General features: G+C 44.9%; 2 protein-coding genes across 3 annotated transcripts in view; one reads left to right on the plus strand and one right to left on the minus strand.

Annotated features, from left to right (window-relative positions):
• Positions 1–4,140: 4,140 nt before the first annotated feature.
• On the minus strand, positions 4,141–18,525 carry Nudt2 (nudix hydrolase 2). Its single transcript, XM_034502878.2, has 3 exons — positions 18,380–18,525; positions 7,495–7,628; positions 4,141–4,767 (listed from the first exon to the last, which is right to left on the minus strand). Exons 2-3 carry the CDS (start codon positions 7,619–7,621, stop codon positions 4,451–4,453), a joined length of 444 nt encoding a protein of 147 aa, XP_034358769.1. The 5' UTR covers positions 7,622–7,628; positions 18,380–18,525; the 3' UTR covers positions 4,141–4,450.
• A 74-nt stretch (positions 18,526–18,599) lies between these two features.
• The window catches only part of Kif24 (kinesin family member 24), a 68,789-nt gene continuing 68,050 nt past the window's right edge, over positions 18,600–19,338 (plus strand). The window contains exon 1 of one of the 2 annotated variants that reach the window (XM_076935158.1): positions 18,600–18,852. The gene's annotated coding sequence lies outside the window, so the exon portion shown is untranslated. The remainder of the gene's footprint in view (positions 18,853–19,338) is intronic. The other variant, XM_034502417.2, reaches the window with a different exon arrangement.

Below are 19,338 nucleotides of genomic sequence, written 5' to 3' on the forward strand. Positions count from 1 at the left end.
TGCGGTACACAAGGAAAATAAGGCCGGAGAGTCTGAGACTTCCAAAGATCACATATCAAAATAGTAACAGAGCGGACATCTCTCCAGACTGAGCCACACTCCTTCTCTCAGCCCTATGACTTTGCCTCACAATGATAGTGTTTTGAGTGTATGTCTCAGATACAGAATATATGCAAGAAGGAGGGGCCAGAGGCTAAGTGGACTGGACATATTGGAAGAAAGTCTGGGGCACCCTGAGCTAATAGTGGGACATCCTAACAAGGCAGAGATAAGAAAGAAGCAGCTTGTTTTGTTTTGTTTTGTTTTGTTTTGTTTTTCGAGACAGGGTTTCTCTGTGTAGCTCTGGCTGTCCTGGAACTCACTCTGTAGACCAAGCTGTCCTGGAACTCAGAAATCCGCCTGCCTCTGCCTCCCAAGTGCTAGGATTAAAGGCATGCGCCACCACTGCCCGGCAAGAAGCAGCTTCCTAATAGGCAACATGAGTTTGATGATGAGAATGGAGCTTAAGAGCAATGGAGGTCAGAGATCTTTGAGCATCTTCGGGAAGCTTGTGAAAGAGGCAGGACTTTCGGAGCCCTAGACTTGAAAAAGATGATTAAGGATTTCTCAAAGAGAAGATGATGCTCTTTGAAGCTCTATCCCCAAACCAAGCTCTCTTGAGACATTAGGGAGGACTGTTCGATTCTCTTCTGATCCATGTGGAAGACTTTGGAACTTTGGGCCAGAAAAGTCATCGTGTGTTCCAAGCTTAATGAGCTGTTATGGTGTGCTGGCTAAGTTTATGTCAACCCAACACACACTACAGTTATCTGAGAAGAGTGGACTGCAACTGGGAAAAGGCCTCCGTAAGATCGAGCTGTAGGGCTTTCTCTTTGTTTGTTTGTTTGTTTTTACAAGCACTGGTGTTCTGCCTGCATGTATGCCTGTGTTTGGGTGCCAGATCTTGGAGTTACAGACAGTTGTGAGTTGCCATTGTGGGTGCTGGGAATTGAACTCGAATCCTCTACAAGAACATTCAGTGCTCTTAACTGCTGAGCCATCTCTCTAGCCCTAGGGTATTTTCTTAATTAATGATTGATGGTGGCAGGAAAGATGAGCAAGCCAGTAAACAGCACCCCTCTGTGGCCTCCACATTAGCCCCAGCTTTCAGGTTCCCACTGTTCGAGTTCTTGTCCTGGCTCCCTTCAGTGACAGACTGCAACGTGGAAGTTTAAAGCCAGATAAACTCTTTCCTCCACAACTGGTTTTGGTCATGGCGTTTCATCATTACAATGATAATCCTAAGGCATATGGGAACTTAAGACTATAAAGCGGAGAGCAGGGCAGATGGTGAAGGTCTGGCTTGTAAAATTACAGAGGGAAGTTTGAAGAGTTCCTAAAAGACCCCATGGGGGCCATTTGATCTTTAGAACCAGAAATCTGTGATTCTGGTCAGCTTGTGCTGAAGAACCAGTTGTGTTAAGAGACCAACATCACTGAGACAATCTTTTTAGAATTGTTTCCTTGGGGTTCAACACACAGGCCTTAAGGGATGAAGGAGTCATGAAAGAGCAGCTGAAGCTTGGCATCATACGAAGCCAAGGAGAGGCTACTTGTACCATTATAGATAAACATTGCCATGACTGATCTGTACCTGTGTTTAATTTTAATTTTTATGTATCTGAGTGGTTTGTCTGTATGTCTATACACACACCAAGTGCATACCATATGTGTGCCGGGTGCCCGTGGAGGTCAGAAGAGGGCATTGACATAACCCATGTAGGTGCTGAGAATGGAACTCAGGGCCTTTGCAAGAGCAAAAAAGTGCTCTTACCCTCTAAGCCATCTCTCCAGCCCTCTGGATCTTCATTTTAATGGAATATTCTGTAAGGACCAGAAGAACGTCTCCAAAACTGTCAAGTATTGTAACTGACAGTGGTGGGATGTACGAGTGTGGGCATGGGCGTGCCACGGCATGTGAGGAGACGTTGTCCAGTTTTAGGAATCAGTTCTCTTCTTCCCTCTGGAATCTGGGGATCAAACGCAGGCCGTTAGACACGCACAGCAAGCACTTTCAACACCAAGCCATCTCAGGCACCCTATGTAAGATATTCTAAAGGGTTCTCCCGGTGGCACCTTAGTCTCAAAGCTTCCCACATACAGACAACTTCCAAAGCCGCTGACTTTCCTTCCTCCTCCCCACGTTCTCCTTACTCTGTGTCTGCTACTTCTATTTTAGTTTCTTCCTTCCTTCCTTAAAGATTAAAAAAATTGCCGGGCAGTGGTGGCCCTGTACCTTTAATCCCAGCTCCTGGGAGGCAGAGCCACAGGCAGATCTCTGTAAATTCAAGGCCAGCCCAATCTACAGAATGAATTCCAGGACAGCTGGGGTCTCAGAGAAATCCTGTCTCAAAAAAAAAATTTTTTTTTTTTTTATGTGTATGGGCATTTTGTCTTTGTACCATCCAGAAGAAAGCATCAGATCCTTTGAAACTGGAATCACAGATGGTTGTGAGTCACCATGTAAGTGCTGGGACTCAAACCTATGTCCTCTAGAAAAGCAGGAAGTGCCTTTTTTTTTTTTTTTTTTTTTTTAAGATTTATTTATGAGTACACTGTAGTTGTCTTCAGACACACTAGAAGAGGGCATCGGATCCCATTACAAATGGTTGTGAGCCACCATGTGGTTGCTGAGAATTGAACTCAGGACCTACTGGAAGAGCAGTCAGTGCCCTAACCACTGAGCCATCTCTCCACCCATTTTTGTTTCTTGTAGCTCAAGCTGGTCTTGCACTCTCAGCAACGCTCCTGCCTCAGCCTCTAAAGTGCTGAACCTCAACAAGCATACGACACCATGTCATCCATCGTAAATTTTCCCATGCGATAAAAATGAACAGCAAAATCAGGTCATTTTCAGTCCCTTCCAGCTTTGATGTATGAGGTTTTAGAATTTTCAGATTCCAGCCTCCTGTTCTCAAAGCATAGGGATGGCTGGCCAGTCCTTGTTAGGAGGCAGCCCGCCTGTGGTTTGGCACCACTGCCCAGCAGGCATTTATTAAATCAGTGGGATGTGGTCCCTGCTGGCCTGGAAGAGAATATTAAGCTCCACAAACTTCCTGCAGCAGGCCTCCTTCGGAGAGTGCCGCTCAGAGGGGCGAGGAACAAACCGTTTAGGTCCTTGGCTGTGTTCCAAGATCTGTTCACTAGTACTGCCCTGTCTACGGAGAATCAGTGACTGGAAACATCTGGAAGCCTGCTTAAGACCGGGTGACTGTTCTCCTTCCTTTGGGGTGGCTGTTCTTGACTCTGGTAATCCACGTTGACCTTTGCCAATGCCCCTTCCCCTCCAATCTTCTGCACTTCATTGGGCGACAGCCCTCTAATAAAATCCACATGAACCTGGCTGCTAGCAGCTTCTGGAAGGGCTCTAAGATCTAACGCCTGCCTCAGCATTCCTTGAGCCCGAGTAGCAAAACAACAGACGGCTTAGACCAAAACTCTTACACCTCGGGCTCTTACAGCAGCTTGTGGAGAAAGCCAGTAGGCAGGGGTTAGGAAGAAATGGCAACGCTATGTCTGCTGCATGTGGGGAAGGCAGTTCTGTGTGAGGAGCACAGGTGTAATGATGGGGGGCGGGGGGCTGTGAATATGGGCACGCCTCTCATTCTCTACTTCAGTTATGCCGACCAGGCTCGGTCCTCTGGGAGCCAGCCCAGGATAAAAGGTGAGGGTACAATGCTACTAACCTGATGATCCAGGGTTTCCTACCTCTCTGCTTTGGCCCAGGCAGCCCAAAGGTTTGGACCTGAAACATTCCCTATGCACCTACAAAATATGTGGGTGCTGGAGAGATTTCTGCATACAATGTTCCATTTCTGCACTCCAGTTCTACGGCTTGGAAATTCCAAAGCTATGGGTCTGTATGCAGGGGAGAAGACGTGTGAAGCTGCAGATGCAAAGGGGTTACTCTAGATGTGCTGGGTTTCTTCCGGTCTCATCCCCTAGCCCTTAGCTTTTTGGGGTATAGTATTTGGACATAGGGTTTCCCATGGTTTACACAAATCAGAATGGCCAAAAGGAGTCCCTTTGGTTAAATCTAAAGCTCTGACTCCAGTTTTCTTGTCCCTAACCAATGGCATGAGTCCAAGAAAGAAACACAGGTTAAAAGGTAAGTTTCTTGAAGTTTATTTATAAATGACATGCTTTGGGGCTAGCATTCAAAAAAAAAAAAAAAAACAAAAAAAACTATACCCCTCCTTTGCTTTTTAACTTAGCTAAAATCCTTGCTTGCTCTTGTTTTTAAAGTAATTATTTTCTGTGAGAGGGATTGAATCCGGGGCTTCCTTGCTGTCACCGAGTTAATTTTAATTTCACTAACCTATCAGCTCTCAGCACATCCTTCCCTGGATGGAAGAGTGGGTTCATCTTGAAAACCCTTAAGGATGCAATGGAAACATTTGTTCTGGTCAGCTCAGGCCGGTGTGGAGCAGAGAAACTGGTGTCCTTCTTGGAGTGTTGCCTTCATCTCCTTGAACTGAGCCAGCTGGCAGGCCTCATCCAGCCCTAGCCAGCGGTAGGCTTGATGCTCCTGGGAGAGGCGGATCTCCACATCGTAGTCTTTCACTTCTGCCAGCCAGTAAATGACTGTTTTAGGCTTCTGCCTGGCCACATAATTGAGCTCCCTTCTGAAGCCCTCAATGACGGTCAGTTGGCTTGCTTCTATGCCTGTTTCCTCCTGAGTCTCTCGCAGAGCTGTTTCTAAGTCATTCTCTCCTGGGTCCACATGGCCTGGTTACAAGAAAATAAAGAAGGGATCTCCAATACTAACAGAAGCTGGATGTTTCCAGGACAGATGATATAAAGAAAGGGTCTTCAGTGACGCTCCTAGGAGTCCCTGGGCTAAAGGAAGTCTGGAGATGGCCAATACCCTACCATGCCTACAAAGTGTCTGGTTCTCAGTTTGAGAGATAAGTCCCTTCTTCCTAGTCTATCTTTGTAGAGTGAAACAAATGTGTTCAGAAGGGCAGACTTAGACACTTCTTCCAGTTTTTGCTGTGCTAACTCAGGAGGTAAATGCCCCCACCAAGCTACATCCTCCTCCCAGGATACTTGCTGCCTTCAGGTGCTGCGATGGCTTTCCTTGGGTTTCTGCTTTCCTATCCCTTCAGCTTCCCCTCTATTGTTCGCAGGGACTGCTTTTCTGTTGGAGATCTTAAAGTAATTTTTTCCCAGGGGGAGGGGGGTCTCTTGGCTGAGTGGGGGCTAGCTGAAAAACCCAGTGAGGGCTCAGCCCTCCACAGTCAGCAGGCGCAGGCCGGCACCGCTGCCCCAGCAGCTGTTTCCAAGTAGCCATCAAGGCCTTTTCAAATTGTTTTCATCTTTCTAACTGAGCAAGGCCAGATTTCAGACTCACAGAGAAAGTCCTGATGGGAACTTAAGACTAAGGACAAGCCAAGAGCCAGTTCTAAGAAAATTTGTTGGCAAGACCCAAATCCAAGCAGACAGCTGCCAAGAAACTGTTGCAGCAGAACTTGAAGCTCTGCAGACTGTAGTGGCCCCCAGCTTTACCCCTAGGCCTTTCCCACAAATTCTTAGTGTCCCAGAAGGATCCAGAAGCAACGAGAGGGTTCTGGTAACCTGTATCTACTCTTGGCTCTGGCAGGGCTGAGGGGCCCCTCCTGGTTCAGGAGCCCATAGGGAGCAGGAACTGATGGCTGTTCCCGTGTTGGCCTGCAGGTGGAGCTCTACACTAGGTGTTCTACTTCCCAGGGCTCTGCACAGGAGCCTAGAGGCTGCAGAAAGGAAAATAGGAACTCAGCACTTAAGGGATCCATCTAGTGCCCGCTCCTGGGGGAGGCTTTCTGCACAACGATTCCTAGAGTGTGCACAAAGACACACTGACAATGTATTGAGGAAAAGTAGGAGGGACACTGGTGGGGACAGGGGGCTGACTCAGGATGCCCCTCCCAACGTCTGCAAGTCTGAGCACACCCCTCCCAGGTACATCTATTCAGTTTGCTGCCTACTAGTGCTACAAGGTAAAGAAGAAACTGATTAGGAGAGGTCCTTTGACATCTCCTCCTGTGACTCCGGTGATTAGGAGATAAGTGTGAATATTCCTATTTACAGAATTTGGGACACCTCTCTTTTTCCTTGTTCTTCCCCGTGCAACTCAAATGTGCGAAAATTTCTTCTCCGGTTTGTTTTCTCCCAATCTCAGACCTGCCTGTGCCTACCCAGCCTACGCTGTTTTTGTCTTATGTGGGACTATTTACCCTGGGTCCTCATCCCAGCAACTAACTGCCAGAGCCAGTCTGGTTTTGCTCACTGGGGTCATCCCAATGGCCTCAATCAAGGGTGGCTTCACCACCCCACCCCACCCCACCCCTGTCTGAAACAGAGTTGGATAAGGATAATGTTAATATAAGCGTGAGATTTTTTTTCATTATTTTGTTTCTTTAAGTCCGAGTTTCTCTGTATAGCTCTGGCTGTCCTGGAACTCCCTCTGCAGACCAGGCTGGCCTTGAACCTCGAGATGGATGAGCCTGCTTCTGCCTCCCAAGTGTTGAGACTAAAGGCATGTGCCGCTGCCACCACTGCCACCACCACCTGGCAGCATGAGGAGTAACAAAACAAGAGGCATTTAGAAAAAGTAAGAGAGTCCCAGTAGCTTGGTTATGGGCTTCAAAGAAGACTTATGAAAAATACATAGTGGGTACAGGCTCCTCAAGGGACAGTTACTCAGGTCACTTCACATCTTGGCCATGTCTAAGGCTCCAGGCCACTGGTCTTTACTGTTCTGCCTCCTGAAGACCTGACTAGCTCTATCCTTGGTCCTAAGTTAGGAACACAGAGCAAAGGTGGCTGTGGAGGCTTCAATCCCAAGGGCTCTAAGATCTTCATAACTTCTTGGGCTGAGAGGACCCTGTCACTCTTACCCTTCCATCCCTGCCAGAATGCACAGATGACCTATGGCTAGGAGACCCAGCTCTGTGCTTGTGACATGTCCAGGAGTCTCCCTGGACACGTGGTCCACCTGAGAAAACCCTAGTGAAGGGAGCACTAAACAAAGAAGCAGAGGAACTTGATAAAATGAAATCAGAAATGGGGAGGGCAGGGGAAAACTTGGGATTTTAAAGCCAACCTCTACTTTGATAGATGAAGCACTCAGGCCAGAACGGTGGGCACACAGCCCAGTCATTACTCAACTTCAACATTCCCAATCCCCAGCCCAGTGGTTCTTCTCTTGTCTAGTCATTCATGGGCTAGAGCACAGGAGAGTGATATAAAAACAGCAGATGCTATGTCTGCCCTGGGTCAGTCCCAGAATACTATTTCTAGCTCTGAGCTGGTCTGGAGGCCTTACACAAAGAAAGGATTAAGTGCTCCCGCCTCTGCCACCTCTTCCTGCTGTACAGTCACTGAAAAACAAGCCTTGTAGGGGGCTTGGCAGGGTAGATTCCTGAGCCAAGCTTGGCACTCCCCCCCCAAAAAACAACCCATCTGTCCCCATACCTTTGGGAGGAGTCCAGTGATGAATGCCGTCTGATGCCTGTAGCAGCAGAAATTCAATTGTACTGTTGTCCACCTTGGGAATAAGGTGTCTTCGGAAGATGATCAAGCCGCATGCCCTTAGGGCCATGATCTATCTATGAAGTTTAAAAAAAAAAAAACAAAAAACAAAACCATGTGAAACACTGGGAAGCTATACACAACAGAAAAATTCATTCATGTGGGGCTGGTAGCTGAAGAATAGCAAGGACAGGCTAACTGTGGTCTCACAACCCACAAAAAGGCAGCATGCCAAGGAATGGAGGTTAGTCATTGTTTGTCAACTTGACACAAACTAATCACCCTGAGAAGAGGATGCCTCAGCTGAGAAAAATGTCTCCACAAGATTGGCCTGTGGAGCATTTTCTTGATTAATGGTTTATGTGAGAAGGCTCATCACAGCACACTGGAGGTGGTGTCTTCCCTACAAAAGTGGAATTGGGTTGTAAAAGAAGCAGGCTGAATAGCCAGGGGTGGCAGTGCATGCCTTTAATCCCAGAGCTCAGGAGGAAGAGAGACAGAAGCAGGTGGAATTCTCCAAGTTTGAGGTTTAGAGCCAGTTTCGGGACAGCCATGGCTACACAGAGAAACCTTGTCTTCATAAACAAACAAACAAACAAACAAAGCAGGCTGAGCAAGCCAGGGAGAGAAAGCCAGCATTCCTCTATGGTTTCTGCTTTAATTCCTGCCTCTAGGTTTCTGCCTTGAGTTCCCTGCATGATGAACTATAAGCTGAAATGAACTCTCTCCTCCTCAAGTTGCTTTTGGTTATGGTGTTTTGTCACAGCAACAGAAATCTAACAGAGGGGAATCCAGGAATCAGGGACAAACCTTTGTGTGCAACTACAGGACCCTGGGAACTACTTAGTCAAGAGGCCTCTACCCCAAGATCCCTGTAAAACTCAGGGCTTGTGTGTATTACTTATGAGACTACAAAGACTCAGAAACAGAAAAGACGCTAGGAATCAGAGAATGCAATGTATAATCCAACTCACACTCCCACTTCTCTAAGCCTATAGCCTGAGTCCTTAAAGCAGAGACTCTAAGGTGTTTTCTCATAACTCAGTGGGGTCACTTAGGTGGTCTGGCATACCAAGACACTTTTGTTCATTTTCAGACTCATATCCAAGTCTAGTATGTCATATATGTACACAGTCCAAGTGAAAAGTAGCAGAGGCAAATTATCACCATCATTCACAGCATGAATCTAGGCCTAGATTTGGTTCAGCTCTGACATTAACTGTGGAAGGAAACAGCTCTTCCTGAAGAGGTAGCTATGAAACTGACATGATCATCATTTAGTTTTCTTCCTTCTTTTTTATTTCTGGGGGGGGGGGGGGGTGTCCCTCATTAATGTAGTCCCGGCTGGCCTCAAATTCACAGAAATCCACCTGCCTCTGTCTCCAGAGTTCTTAAAGTGTGTGCCTGTGATTTAATTCTGTAGTGTGTTAGAACAGTGCCTGCCACATATTACAACTCAGTAGATTTTTTCCTGTGTGTGGAATAACATCAGGAAGGGGGTGACTGAAATGGCTCAAGAGGTAAAGTGCTTGCTCCACAAGCCTAACAACCCATGTAAAGAATCAACACCAGAAATGTTGCTTTCTGATGCCTAAACATGTATCATAGAACACACACACCAACACATCCACATGCACACACATCCATATGCACACACACACATCCACATGCACACACACATGCATGCATACACACACACATGCACACACACATCCACATGCACACACACACATGCACACACACATGCACACACACATCCACATGCACACACACACACACACACACACACAATAAGGTACAGGTCACAAAAGAAAAAACATGTGATATTCAAAGATCTGAACTCCTTTGAGGGATTATAGCAGGCTTCCAGAAAGAAGGGACCTTGGAGCAGAGAAAAGGGTGGAAAGGCAACTCCACAGAGGAAAGGAGACTGTGGCTCAGGCAAAGGTTAACATCCGGGCAAAGGTCCTAAACTGGGACAGCAAAACAGAAAGAAGTCACCTGCTCCATGCTATGTTCCCTGTTGGTGTTCAATCGAGATGGGCTGCCAGACATGATGGTGTGTGTGCACCTGTAATCCCAGTACTAGGGAGGCTGAAGCAGGAGGATCACTGCAAATTTGAGGCCTGCCAAAGCTACATAGCAAAACCTTGTCTCAAACAAAAGGACAAACCAACAAAAAGAAGCACTTTGATCTATCAAAGGCATAGAAGTCAGGCCTAAACACCTCTTTCAGAGTAACTCTCAGGAAGGCTATCAAATTCTAGGGACTAGCAGCTTCTCACGGATAAACCAAACACCTCCCCCACCCCACCCCACTCCTCCTCCTTTTTTTTTTTTTTTTTTTTTTTTTTTTTTTTTTTTTTTTTGTGGATGGGATCAAAATGAAGGTCTCATGCATATTAGACAGGTATTTTATTACCAAGTTACAAACTTAGACACTCAAACCATTCTAAACTGGTGCATTAGAAATGAACTCGGTGTTTTAAGAAACACTGTATGCAGGTGTTTTAGCACACGTCTTTAATCTCTGCACTCCGCTCTGTGAATTTGAGGCCAGCCTGGTATACACAGTGAGTTCTAGGCTGGCCAGTGAGACCCTGAACACATGAAACTAGGCGTGGTGATTCATATCTGTAATCTCAATACTTGAGAGGTGAGGGCAAGAGTATCATAAGGTCAGGGTCATTCTTGGCTACACAGCTTGGGCTAATTGATGCCATTAAAAAAAGATGCATCCACAAGATAGTCACAAAAATCTTGTAATATCAAAAAGAAAGAGGGATGAACAGATGGCTCAGCAGTTAAGAGAACATACTGCTCTTTCAGAGACCCACGTTTGTTCGCTGCATCAACACTGGACAGTTCACAACCACCTGTAACTCCACATTTTCAGGCAAATTCGTTGCCTCTGGACTCGGTGGGTACTGTACTCACATATACAACTGAAAATAATAATAAAAAAACCCCAAATCTATTATTTTGGAGAGAGGGTCTCTTTAAATGTACTTTTTTAAACCAGAAAAAAAAATATCCTTCGGTGTGGCAATGGTTAGTTACATTTCAGTACATACATCTATCTCAGTGGCATACACACACACAGACACACAGACACACAGACACACACACACACCATTAAAAATGGGGTAGAACCAAATGTTCTGGCTGTAAGAAAATATTTTTAGATATATTAATTGAGGAAAGCATGGTACAGAATATGTATAATGAGATCTTTTTTGAGTTAAAAGATTCATATGTAAAGTAGTAGTACATAGGCTTTCCAAAACACCATGTTCTATTTTCCTGACTCCTTATTTATGCCGAGAACATTCTGCATTCTGGAAACACCTTGTCATTGCATAACTACTCAACAAGGATTTTAATCATGGTTTAGAATTCACGTAGAAACAGGTAACTGATCCTATGTCCTTCCCACAAGGATGACTAAAAAGTAATAGATGGGGGCTGAAGAGATTGCTCAGTGGTAAGAGCACTGCCTCTTCTTCCAAAGGACCTGGGTTCAATTCCCAGCACTCAGATGGAAGCTTACAACTGACTGTAACTCCAGTTCCAAGGTTATTACATCCTCATATCAATGCATATAAAATAAAACTAAATGAATTATTTTTTTAAAAAGAATGTAATATATGTAGTGCACCTCTCTGCCCCTTGAAGGGCCCCATAGAATGTTGAAGCCCTCGGTAAACTTAGAAATCTAAGTCTAGAGAAGCTATTGCCCTTCCTAAGACAGGAAGCCCCAGTATATTCCTCCTCACCACTACCACCACAAATACAGCATGAGAAAAGAAAGATGTCTTCATGAAGGACAAGAATAGCGGGCCTTGCGTGGCCATGTAAACCCCCAGAAGAGAGGAAAGGAAATTTTTCTTTGGAGAGGACTGGAAGGAAAATCTCAGTCTAGTAGAAAAGGTACATTCTAGCAGTGTGTAAAGAGGCCACACAGAAGACAGTGGGCCTATGATCTGTCAGAACAGGTAAGAACAGATGCCCACTCTATGTATGCTGGGCTCACAGAGAACACAACACTTCTAGAAAGGGGGGACTCCCCATTGCCCTTTCAATTGTTTGGCTTAAAAAAGCTGTGAACTGGAAACCTATCCCAAACTCCATACGAACAACCCTTCCCACTTATCCTTTAAAAACGATTGTTTACTTATAGTTACTATTGCGGGTGTATAGGTACAATATGGCGCATGTGTGTAAGTCTCTCCTGTTTCTATATATTCAGTGACTGAACGCATTGTCAAACTTACAAAGCAAGAACTTACCTATTATGCCTTGTTTCTGGCTCCCATCTTTAATATTTAAAGTAGCTCAGGTATCACCTTTTCTATGGAGTCTTCTAGCTGGTAATAACTCCATAAATCTCTACTATAAGACTCAGAGAAATGTAAGGATTTACTGTAAGGAATGTATGTGTGCTGCTGGGAATCAACATGGGAATCTGTGCACTCTAGGCAAGTACTCTAACCACTAAGCTACACTCCTAGCACTTGGTTTTTCATGATAGGTTATTAATATATAGAGATCATGCTAAGTCTTGAGCTCATTATGTAGTTCAAGCTAGCCTCAATTTTGAGATCCTTCTACCTCAGTACAAACTATGTCCAGCTCAGGATTATATTTTGTGCATTTTGGAAGCAAGTCAGTCACCTCCACATATGCTGTTGGGCCTAAAGACTAATAACATTAGCAGTCTGGGGGTGGGGCTGGATGTGAAGCAGAAAAGAGCAAGGACAAAACCAAAAGAGCAAACAGACCTGGGAGGAATACTGGAACTCACAACGACAAGCTACAACCCTAGACTTCCTCTTTTCATTGCTTCTAGGCTTGGTGATTCAAGTGACCAGCAGGTAAAACCAGAGCCCTCTAAGATGAAGGCCCTCTGACCTAGGATGCAAAATTGCTGAAGGGGAGGATTCCATGTGAGCTGAGATTTCTGCAGGCCTGGATGCTGTTCTTTATCAGCAAGGTGAGCCAACAGACTGCTATTGAAGTGTATGTACTGCAACCATGCCAATTCTGTGCTTCACAGCATGCTGGGGCTGTTGAGTTGGCTCTGTAGTTAAGAACACTTGCTCTTGGAAAGGACCCAGGTTTGATTCCCAACATCCACATGGAGGCTTCCTATTTCCTTGGCCACCAGGTATACATGTGGTACGCAGACAAACATGTTGGCAAAATACTCAAACACATAAAATAATAAAACATTTTTAAAGGGGAATTCTGGGAAATGTAGTTCCAGTATAACTAAAGTGACCCAGTTCAAAGCCACTTTAGGTACGCATTCCTTGTAAGGCACGTCTCTGTTGGTACCTCTGGCAGGAAAGAACCAGACTCATAGTCTGTTTCCTTGGAACCCAGCTCAGCAGCTCTTAACAGATGTTCATTGACTCAACAGAACTCTTTCCCCACCTCCCACTCAAACAAATGTTTAAGTATGTTCTGGGGCCCTGGGAAACAGCCCAGTGTTTTCTTGAAGAGTGCCATTTGCATAAAAGTCAATGGAGCTATTGTTGGTTTTCTGTTTTTTTGGAGAAGAGGGAGCTGAAACTATCCAGGGGCTTGAAAGTATTCAGCTCTCATACATTCTCCAAGTGGATTGAAACCTCAGGGGGTTAAAGAACACAGCATCCAATATGCAAATATGCCTGCAGCCAGGATTGCGGAGGTGAGAACTCCAGGCTGACAGCAGGCAATTCACACTTCAGAAAAGTGGCAGAGTGCCTGAGGTGGTTAGAAAAAAAACCTGAACCAAAAAACCCTCAATGTCATCAGAAGGTTCCAGAAGCTAAGGGAAAATGCTCTTGGCTTTCTTCACAGACAGAATTTCCTCACAGCCTAGGAGATTCAGGACCAATATGGGGAGGGGAAAAAAAGGACTCACAGATAGATGCCATGCTGCCACAGTTCATCATATTCATCAAGAACGCTGTGCCAACAGTTACCCACCCCCTCCAGAGCTCCCAGAAACATATTTTTATTTGCTTGCTTATTTATTTTGTGGAGTCAGAGACTGAACTCAAACTTCACACATCTGAGGTACACACTTTCCTGTTGAACGTTCCTTCAGCCTTTAGATAACAGAGTCCTAAATCCTCCTCACACTTCTGATGGCCTAAACCCCTTGTAGCATAGTGTTTCAAGCCACCATATTGCCAAGTAATAATACTGTGTCATTTATACTGTGCAAGTTTTTAACAGCTAAAGTTTCTAATGGTAAAAGGCAACCCTTTAAGGCTAGGCATGGCGGTACATGCCTATAATCCTCGCATTCAGAACACTGAAGCAGAAGAACCTTGGTTAAAGATGTTGTCTCAAATAATCAAACAAGCTTGAGGAATGATCCTTTAATTTTTGTGTTAGTTTGTGAGGAAACTGGGATTTTAAGGCAGTACAGCCCAGAACAAGATATGTAGAACAGGCTGGTCTTGAACTCCCTCTGCCTTCCTAATGAATACAAAGGCGCACACCAGTGTGTCTTTCTCAAAGCTTAAGAAAGGCTTAGCCATGCTCCGTGACATGCGCCTTGCACCTGTGATCTGAGTACTTGGGAAGGCAGAGAGGCAGGAGGATTGGGATGTCAAGGTGAGATTTTGCTACATACAGATTTAACGTCTTTCATAGACACATGAGTCCTGTCTCAAAAAAACAAAAGATTAAAATACTTGCCAGTGGCATGATGGTTGGAAATGTGAATTTGAATCCAAAGAAACCTAACTCCAAAGCTTGCAATTTTTTTTTTAAACCTTCAACAGGTCTGCTTATCATGAAATAGGGTTAAGGTTACACATAGCTCTGAGAGCATGCACAAATGCTTAATAAAATCACCACCAGTTTTAATGCTCCTTAGTCTTTAATCAGTACTCATCTGGAGACTGTTTAGGGTGTCTGGGTAAAAGCTTTTCCACTGAACAGGTTTTGGGTGGCTGTCTAGTAACCAAAGCCAGCTTAGGTGGGGAAAGTTTAGCCTGAGGCTTCTAAAAGTGCCTATTTGGCAAGGGTGTCCACCACTCCACGGCTGTTTCCTGAGAAACAGGAACTGAAACCACATGTTTCCCCTAATCCTGGTGTCTAGAAATTTTGCACGGGCCAGAGAGGAGGAAGAGCAACTCTGCGAGCTCATAAGCAGCTCTGTGTGCTTGCTGCTTCCTCACCCCACATCACGATGGGCTTCTCTGCAACTCTCTAGCTTCCTTGTTTTTGGAGGAACAACGAAGGATCCGCCCATGATAATGTTTTCTTGTAACAATACTAAAAGGAGGAAAAGAAGAAAGAAAAACACCTTTCTTTGGGCATCTGCCATTCATTCATTCCCTTCTTTTCTGGGAGCTAAAGCTTCGGAATCATTTTGCAGGCTTTGCTATTTGACAGAGGAGAAGTCAGATTTTCACCTTTAAAAATGACATAGTGGTTCCTAGGATCAGACCAAAGTCAGACAAGGTTGGTACAAAAATACTGCTCAGGGAAAATTTGTTCCGTGGCCTTTTAGTGCCACCTGCTGTTCAGCTATGGAAGCAAACTTAAGTGAGTCTAATACTGGAGTCTACTCATCTGTTGTCTGCTGAGTATGCCCTGTATGGCAGGATTGAAGGGTTAAATGTGAAATTGAACACTAAAAACATCTCCCTTTCTAGAGGCTCACAGCCCAGTGAAAGCAAAAGGCATCCAAGCAGATGTTACAAGGTGTTTCATCCATCATAAGGGTGTATATGAGACAGAGAGTAAAGGATAGTTAGGTCAAAGGGAGACCCTGGAAGAATGTGCTTGTGTGTTTTTCACCTGGGTGCTAGGTTCACTCAGATCCTATTTGTGTAGCATATACTTTATGTCTAGACTGAGCCATGTCTGGAGCTCCATTATAAAGATTTTGAAGGATGGCTTAATTTACCAGGTTGTATGAAGGTGAGGCAAGGAGGCCCTCTAGACCAAGTAAGGGGTGTGCAAAGCTCTTACACAAAACAGCATTCCATTGGTACACAGCTTAGTTATATTGCTTTTTTATTTTATTTTTTTTTTATTTTATTTTAGGCAGGGTCTTATTATGTAGCCCTTGCTGACCCAGAGCTCTCTATGCAAATCAGGCTGGCTTCAAACTCAGTGATTCATCTGCCTCTAGAATGCTGGGATTAAAGGCAAGCCACCATGCCTGGCTTAATTCGTACCCTGTAGACAACAAGGACTACTGGTTTTAGATGGAGTGTATTTTGGTCAGATTGACATTTTACAAAGGCATCTTGGCAGTAAGTAAAGTGAGGAACAAATTGGAAGAAAAGGCTGCAGGCAAAAAGGCATGTTACAAGCTCATTTCCATCTTTTAAAAGAACATATCTATGTATTGGTGTGGGGGTGTCAGAGCTCCTGGAAATGGAGTTACAGATAGTTGTGAGCTGCTGGAAGAGGGGTCTGGTTTGGGAAACTGGATGGAAGAGGAAGAAGCTACCCATTTCTTTTTGAACTGAGTTGAATTTGAAGTGCTATAGACTACCCACAAGGTAAATGAAAACTGGGTCTAAAGTTTAGTGATATCTCATTCTTCATGTCCTAAATTGAACATTTTCTATTAGAAAAAGAATTGCTTTTATTATAGATATTCCAACAACCTGTGTGTTAACTAGTTTTATGTCAACTTGACACAAGCTAGGCTCACTGGAGAGGAGGGAGCCTCAGTTTAGAAAATGCTTCTATGAGATTGGGCTGTAGGCAGACCTTTAGGACATTTTTCTTAATTAGTGATTGACGTGCAGTGCCCAGACCACAGTGGGTAGGGCCATCATTGCACTGGTGGCTCTGTGTTCTATAAGAAAGCAGGCGACAAGGAGCAAGCCAGTAAGCAGCACTCTTTCATGGTCCCTGCATCAGCTCCTGTCTCCAGATCTCTCCTGTCCTGACTTCTTTTGATGATGAACTGTGATAAGGATGAGTAAGCCAAATAAATCCTTTCTTCCTCAATTTGCTCTTGGTCACTGTTTCATCAGAGCAGTAGAAACTGCTAAGACAAGTCACTTTCCTTGAATCTGAGTAAATTTACCTATCTAACCACCTCTTTCCAATCTGTTATTCCAAATATTTTCACCCTCTTTCAGTTCAAAACAGTACAACATAGGAAAGCATAGCTGACACTGCCATGATAGACACTGAGCTACTAAGTTCAGGCTGTTACTTGAAGAAAGACACATCATCAACTGTAAATTAGCTCCAGCACCTATTTCTCACTGTTGAGAGCTTAGAATAAAGCATGTGTATACAGAGATACTGAATATGTCAGTCACTCTTATCTTGTATTATAATAGGCCATCTGAAGGCTTCTCTGTATTTTACTGGTATTCAACTCTTACCAATAGTTGAATCAAGAATTTTGCCTTCTCTGTGTAACAGCCCTGTTTTTCTTAGAACTCACTTTTTAGATCTATCCTAAAACCCAGAGATCCTCCTGCCTCTGCTGGGAATAAAGGCAAGCACCATCACACCTAGCAAATCAAGAATTTTTTTTTATCATTTTTATATTTTCTGTGAAACAGCTGATAAACAGTGGTTGTGAGCCACACTAAGGACTAGTAATTTTTAAAGATCAGTAAGATTAATTCCTTTTAATATAGATAGTCAAATTTCTTCTTTTGAATACTGAATTTATTTCCTTATTAGGAAGAATTCCTTTATTCTTTTAACTGATTAGCGATTTATTTTTGTTTACGTCTGTGTGTCTGCCAGCTGTGTGCAGTATGTGGGTGCCCGAGGAGGGCCACGGATCCCCTGGAGCAGGAGTTAGAGGCAATTGTGAGCCATTTGATATGGGTGCTGGGAAATGAACTCAAAAGTTCTCTGGAGGAGAGGTAAGGGCTCTTAACTACTGAACCATCCCTCCAGCCCCTGAATGATTAATTTTTGAGCTAAAATGGGCACTACATTAAAGAACACATGAAACTGCATACATGCTGGCTACTGTATTTGTTCCTACTATGCTGGACTTGCCAAGCATTTTTTTCCAAATAGTGTTCTGTGCAACCCGTTGAGACATTACTATCATTTTTCAGAAAAGGAAAAAAAGTACAGTTCAGAAACATTTTTGAGTAATTAATCAAACGCAGGCACACCTAATTTCTACCATTAAGCGTTTTTGCGTTGGCAACTTGACTGTTCTCGATTTAAGCTGTTTCGCCTTTTTTTTTTTTTTTTTTTTTTTTTTTTTTCCTTCTTAAGATGGGATTCTTGTGACTGTCTTATCTTTGGAGGCTGAAGAGCACTTGGCATTCTTCCAAAGGACTGGAGTTCGGTTCCCAGGAACCTATACCAGGTGGCTCACAACCGCGTCTAACTTCAGCTCCTGGGATCCGACGCCTTCTGGCTTCTGAGAGCACCTGCATGCATGTGGAGCGCATAAACTGACACAGACAGACAGACAGACAGACAGACACACACACACACACACACACACACACAAGTAAATTTTTTTTTTTTTTTTTTTTTTTTTTTTTTTTTTTTTTTTTTTTTTTTTTTTTTGCCAACGTTAAGATGTTTTGGAATGCCGGCAGGGTTTAAATCGGTAACTACAAAGCAATATTGGGGTCTAGGGAGAAGATAGGATTGGCCCGCTAAGTCTCAAAGCTGGACGGACCTCTGACTCTGGGATTCTTCCGACCCACGCCATCACCACTGACCCTTGTCCTCTCTGGTGCAGAGAGATAAACCGAGGCTCTGCGAGTAAGATGGGACTTGGTCTACACTCGCCTCACTGCCAGCTCTGTTCCCTCAGCAACAGGCCAGGAGCACTCAACACTACCCACTGCCCCAGCCCCACCGCACTCACCCACAGCACGAAGGCAGGAGGCGGTCCTCGAACGGAGACGAAGAGCGCTAGCCAATCAGAAGAGCCCGGCTGCACTTCAGGCGAGCCACAGAATTGGGCATCAGGCGCTTCCACCCGCCCCTGAGGCGTGGTTTTCCGACTGGGAACGTCGCGAGATCTTCCTCAAGCGAAACCATTGGTGGAAAATGAACCGCCCCCCTGTCTCTTCCGATCTCTGATTGGCCTTTCAGAGGAGACGATGACAGGCTCCGAGAATGACTATTGGTCGTTGCTGCGGGACCGCAGACGGGCGGACGATGGCGCGCGCGTTCGAACTGGCGCTTGGTGGCGTTGCCATGGAGATGTGGCTTGGCCGACACCTAAGGCGGTTGACCGGACGCTCTGCTAGCGCGGCCTTAGGGCTTTCTCCTGTCCGCACTATTTCTTCGGTCCTCGGAGAAAACTGACTGAGGAGGAGCCCGGAAGGCCCTGAGGTGAGAAACGGTGGCTTTGGCTTGGGCCCAAGCGGTACGCCTGCGCGGGAGAGCGTGCGCCTGTCCCGGAGCGGCGCGCGCAGAGACCGGTATTTGCCGAGTAACTAGAACTCGGCTTCTCCGATTCTTCCAGTGTTCACGCACTCTCTCACGTTTCATCTCCCTGTCTGCGGTTTCTTTAGCAATTATCTCGAATACCATTCTTGAGGCCTTTCTGAGTCCCCAAAGGCGTCTTGCCTTTGAAACACGCCCTTCAGGGCGTTTCGATTGGACTTTGGGTTGTTTTGTGAACTTCCGGAAACCTCATTCTCCTTTTTCTCATATAATTTTGACCTCTGAGATAAGACAAACCTTCCCACAATGTCTTACGCATAGTAGTTTTTTTGTCTTTTTGGGGTTTTTTTGGGGGGGGGGGATCTTTGTTCTGTTGACTTTAACTCACTACAAATAGATTTGGTTATCTTTCATGCCTTGTTCCATTCACAG

The sequence above is a fragment of the Arvicanthis niloticus genome, chromosome 5 (assembly GCF_011762505.2).
Source record: "Arvicanthis niloticus isolate mArvNil1 chromosome 5, mArvNil1.pat.X, whole genome shotgun sequence".
Taxonomy (NCBI): Eukaryota; Metazoa; Chordata; class Mammalia; order Rodentia; family Muridae; genus Arvicanthis; species Arvicanthis niloticus.